Source organism: Piliocolobus tephrosceles, chromosome 5 (genome assembly GCF_002776525.5).
Source record: "Piliocolobus tephrosceles isolate RC106 chromosome 5, ASM277652v3, whole genome shotgun sequence".
Classification (NCBI taxonomy): domain Eukaryota; kingdom Metazoa; phylum Chordata; class Mammalia; order Primates; family Cercopithecidae; genus Piliocolobus; species Piliocolobus tephrosceles.
This window is the reverse complement of record NC_045438.1, coordinates 168,368,653-168,373,089: the sequence shown is the minus strand read 5'-3', so window position 1 is coordinate 168,373,089 and position 4,437 is coordinate 168,368,653. Positions and strand designations below refer to the sequence as shown.

The 4,437-nt window shown below is 58.4% G+C and overlaps 1 protein-coding gene across 1 annotated transcript in view; it reads right to left on the bottom strand.

The window, feature by feature from the left end:
- Nucleotides 1–776: 776 nt before the first annotated feature.
- Nucleotides 777–4,437, bottom strand: part of C5H6orf132 (chromosome 5 C6orf132 homolog) — a 40,120-nt gene continuing 36,459 nt past the window's right edge. The window contains exons 4-5 of the mRNA XM_023213054.2: nucleotides 2,924–4,437; nucleotides 777–2,410 (exon numbers count right to left, since the gene is read on the bottom strand). The exon at nucleotides 2,924–4,437 is cut by the window's right edge and continues 1,658 nt beyond it. Of these exons, the coding sequence (XP_023068822.2) occupies nucleotides 2,293–2,410; nucleotides 2,924–4,437 (1,632 nt within the window). The 3' untranslated portion in view covers nucleotides 777–2,292. The remainder of the gene's footprint in view (nucleotides 2,411–2,923) is intronic.

The following is a 4,437-nucleotide window of genomic DNA, read 5'->3' as shown; positions in this document are numbered from 1 at the left end:
ATTCTCCTGCCTCAGCCTCCCAAGTAGCTGGGACTACAGGCGCCCGCCACCTCGCCCGGCTAGTTTTTTGTATTTTTTAGTAGAGACGGGGTTTCACAGTGTTAGCCAGGATGGTCTCGATCTCCTGACCTCGTGATCCGCCCGTCTCGGCCTCCCAAAGTGCTGGGATTACAGGCTTGAGCCACCGCGCCCGGCCAAATTAGTGATCTCTTTTATAAAACATTGTACAGGGAAAATACATACATATAGAGAGAGCTAGTGCTGGGGCTGGGATGGGATTCGCTTCTTGAACACAGATAACCAGGCCCTACCCCATCAGGGTGGCTGGCCTTGGTCATCTGGGCACCCACCCCACCCCTGCACTTTCTTCCCTAAAGTGGCTCACCTACTGTCCTGACAACGCAGTGCCGAGGCTGGTTACCACAAATAATAAATGTCCAACATCTTCCCCCAAAGGGAACTACTTTCTGGCTGGCCCCCACCAGCCTGCTCCTCTGAAATGGGCCACTCTTCAGTCCTTCCTTCTTACTGAGGCAGGCCACCTTGGCCTGGTCCCAGGAATTTGGCCCACCAGGACCTAAAGATAGGGAAGCAAGACCAAGGAATATTGCTTCCTGATATGTTTGGTGATTACAGCATCTAAACCAGGACTTTTTTGCAAAGTGGAAGGGGGTCTAATTCACTGAAAACAAGCATAAACCTAGACTGCCCAGGCAAAGGACACATGGTCACCATACTAATATTAGGTCTCCCCTGCTCTTTTTTTTTTTTTTTTTGAGACGGAGTCTTGCTGTGTCACCAGGCTGGAGTGCAGTGGCGCGATCTCGGCTCACTGCAACCTCTGCCACCCGGGTTTGAGTGATTCTCCTGCCTCAGCCTCCCAAGTAGCTGGGACTACAGGCACACACCACCATGCCCAGTTCATTTTTGTATTTTTAGTAGAGACGGGGTTTCACCATGTAGGCCAAGATGGTCTCAATCTCTTGACCTCGTGATCCACCCACCTCAGCCTCCCAAAGGGCTAAGATTACAGACATAAGCCACCGTGCCCGGCCAGGTCTCCCCTGCTCTTAACTGGCCCAATCCTAGCACCCTTTTTTTTCTCCCCCCATATATTTAGTAGAGATAGGGTTTCACCATTTTGGCAAGGTGGTCTCGAACTTCTAACCTCAAGTGATCCACCAGCCTCGGCCTCCCAAAGTGCTGGGATTGCAGGTGTGAGTCACTGCACCCGGCCAACCAATCCTACCACTCTTGACTTTCCCAAACACATTCCCCTTCAGCAGCAAGCTTCTTCAGACCTCCATTCCCATCTCTGCTGCCTCCACTCTCCAAGGCTTTCTAGCATCTTAAGACATCAATAGTGTTGGTGACTTGTAGTATCAGTGTTAGGAAAAATGCCCTCTCCAAATCCCGTATGAGACCTGGCCATGTAAAGCCCCTAGTGTCAAGCCAAAGACTCACAGCTCCTTGGGCCCAATCCCCAAAATCAGGGCTGCACAGGTCTGAATAGCACAGCCAGGCTTAACCCTGCTTCCCATCCTAAACTTGCCAAGCATCCTCTCTCTAGGCTTCCCTATAGCTAAGGGCCAGGGCCAAGGAGAAATGAACCATCAATCTCCCACCTCTGCCCTTGGCCAATGCAAAGGGCTTCCATTCCACATGTGGGAGCTTCTCTCCCCACCACACACGTGGTCCTTCTCCATGTGTTATACATACACATTCCTGGTCCCACCTCAATGCACCTAGGAACCCCAGGTGTCCACTCTTGCTTGGGATGGCAGGTGATGGAGGCTAAAGCTCTCCCTTCGGTGCCCTGCACACCCACCAGGATAGAGCTGGGAATCAGCCCTTTGCAAAGGCATGAGAGACAATCACAGCTATCTCGATGGGTTCCAGTTCAGAGTCAGTGCCCCACCCCTTGCTTTCAGAACCTGCTCAGTAGGCCGTGCTTGTAAAACTGTTTTAAATAACTCTTGCTAAAGCAGATAGTACCAGAGAGCAGAAACTCAGCGCCCAGTTCCTTAATGGTTCCTCCTCTCTAACCTCCTTCCCCTCCCACCCCCGATGTGTAAACAGTCCACAGCCACACCAGGCTTTGGGAAACAGAAGCCCACTCTTGATCTTCCTGGGCCACTGCTGCTCATCGTTGGTCTTTGGGGATCAAAGACTCCTCTGTGTCTGAGTCAGGTCGCCTAACAGCTGCTGTGTACCTCCCACCCCCCACAAGAAACAAGTGCCCAGATCCTTAAGGACACAGTTTGTTGGAATAGAGCTAGGAGAACCCCTGGCTCAGGAGGTGGCTTTCCGATGGGCCCCTGAGCAGGCATAGGAGATGGGATGGCGGGTCCCAGGCCTCACGGTGAACGTGTTGATGGGGCTTCCATAGCGGGTGGTGGTGTGGGGAGACCTGGGGGAGAGCAAGAGATGTGAGGTTAATATCTGCAGCTGGTTAGCCAACACGCCTCCCATCTCCCCCGGGGCTTATGGACCCCAGGGAGGGACTGCAGACCATCACAGACAGGGCTCCCATTCCGGTCTGGGCCCTGCTGGCCTGAGAACATGCCTAATATCCTCTCTCTGAGAAATCTTTCACTCCTAGCCTGTGTCTGGATCCAACTCTGTGTTGGGAAATCCCTCCACCGAAGGATCACTCAGATCTCTGCCCGCCCCACACTTAGCCTGACCGCTGGGATCTAGCCCGTGGGAGAGAGACGAGAGATGATGGGGAAAGAGAACAAGGGAGGTCAGGAAGGCGCCAACAGCGCCCTCTCCCGGTAATTGGGCTTCCCTCCCCGTTCTCCCGGCAAGGCCGAAGGGAGAAAACCAAATGTTTTCTCTTGACTGATGGCCGGGCCTCCTTGGCCCTCGCCTGGCTTTCCACCCCTCCTGGCTTCCCGCACCAGGCGGGTCCGCAGCTCACCTGCCAGCAGCTGGGGCGCTGCCAGGCGCTTTGTGCTTGGCCTCCGCGGCGCCCCGGGCGGCGCCCTCCAGGGACAGCCTCCTTGCATGCAGGCCTCCGGGGGGCGCGCGACCCGCCGAGTTCACGCGCCGCATCTCGGGGCCTCCGGGTTGCGGCCGGAAGCAATTGGGAGGGCTCAGGCTGCGGCCGGTGCCACCGCGGGACAGCCCTGGGCCGCGGTGCGGCTCCCCGACGTACAGGCGCTTCTTTATGAGCGAGCGGCCCCCTCCTGAGAAGCGCTCCAGGCCCCCAGCCCCGGCGTAGCGCGCGCCGGCGGGAAAGCGCGAGAAGCCGAGAGCCGGGGGCGCCCCGGGGCCAGCGTTTGGGGGCTGCCCCAAGTCTGAGTAGTTGTTCCAGGGAGGGGAGCTCCGGCGGCCCAGATACTGGAGGGCCGGGGCCGGGGGCTCAGGGTCATTGCTGAACTCTGGCGGCGGTGGGATGACCTCGAAGTTGAACTCCTCCTCCTCCTCCCTGTTGTACGAAGGAGACGGTGGAGAGGAGAAGGACTTGGGCAGCGGGTGGCCCTGGGGGAGGTTGGAGGTAGCAGCTCTTTCCCAGGCCACAGGGGCTTGGGGCTCCGGCTTTGTCCAGTTGTGCCTGCGGCTCGGCTCTGTGCCCTCTGCGTCTCTTCCCGGCCGCGGCCCCCACTTATTGGGTATTTCGGTCGTCAGCGGGGAGTCCTTCTCAGCTTCCTTGGGTAACTTGGGCACCACAGTGAAGGAGTTGGGCCTGCCTTGGCTGTGGAAGATGCTGTCAGAGCTGGCCTCGGCTTGCTGGCTGTGGTAACGGAGACTTCCTGGCAGAGAGGACCGACCCAGGGCAGCCCCTCCAGGTCTCCCCTTCTGCGCCCTCTGCCTGGCCGCCAGGAGCAGGGCCATCGGTGAGCCCCGCTCCACCACCTCCCCAGTCACCGGGTGCCTGAGGAGTTCATCAGTGGGCTGGGCTGAGGCAGAGGGCTTGGCTGGCAGCCCTGGGGGCTCCTTCACCTCTATGGGCTCCCCTGGCCCTGCAGGCCCTCCTCTGGCCAGGGTGGGCATCACCACAGCAGCCTCACGGCTGAGGCTCCTCTGGTGGCAGTGGGGCTTGTAGAGACAGGGCACCTCTCCTCCACCAGGAGATGTCTTTGGTGGGAGGGCTGGAGATGAGTGGGCTCCCTGTGTGGGCAGCCTAGTGGCCTCTGAGGGGGACCCCTCTCCCCTTGGCTGGGAGGGAGTGGAAACTTCTTGAGATGTTGGCTTTGCTGGCTGCCCAGCAGGGCCTGAGTCTTTCTCTGCCATCAGTTGGGATGTGGTGGTGGGCAAAGTTGTGGCTGTAGATGGTATGGCCAGGCCAGATGTGGCCTTGGGTGGTGTGGCTGGCCCAGCTGTGGCCTTGAGTGGTGTGGTTGGCCCAGATGTGGCCTTGGGTGGTGTGGCTGGCCCAGATGTGGCCTTGGGTGGTGTGGCTGGCCCAGGTGTGGCCTTGGGTGGTGTGGC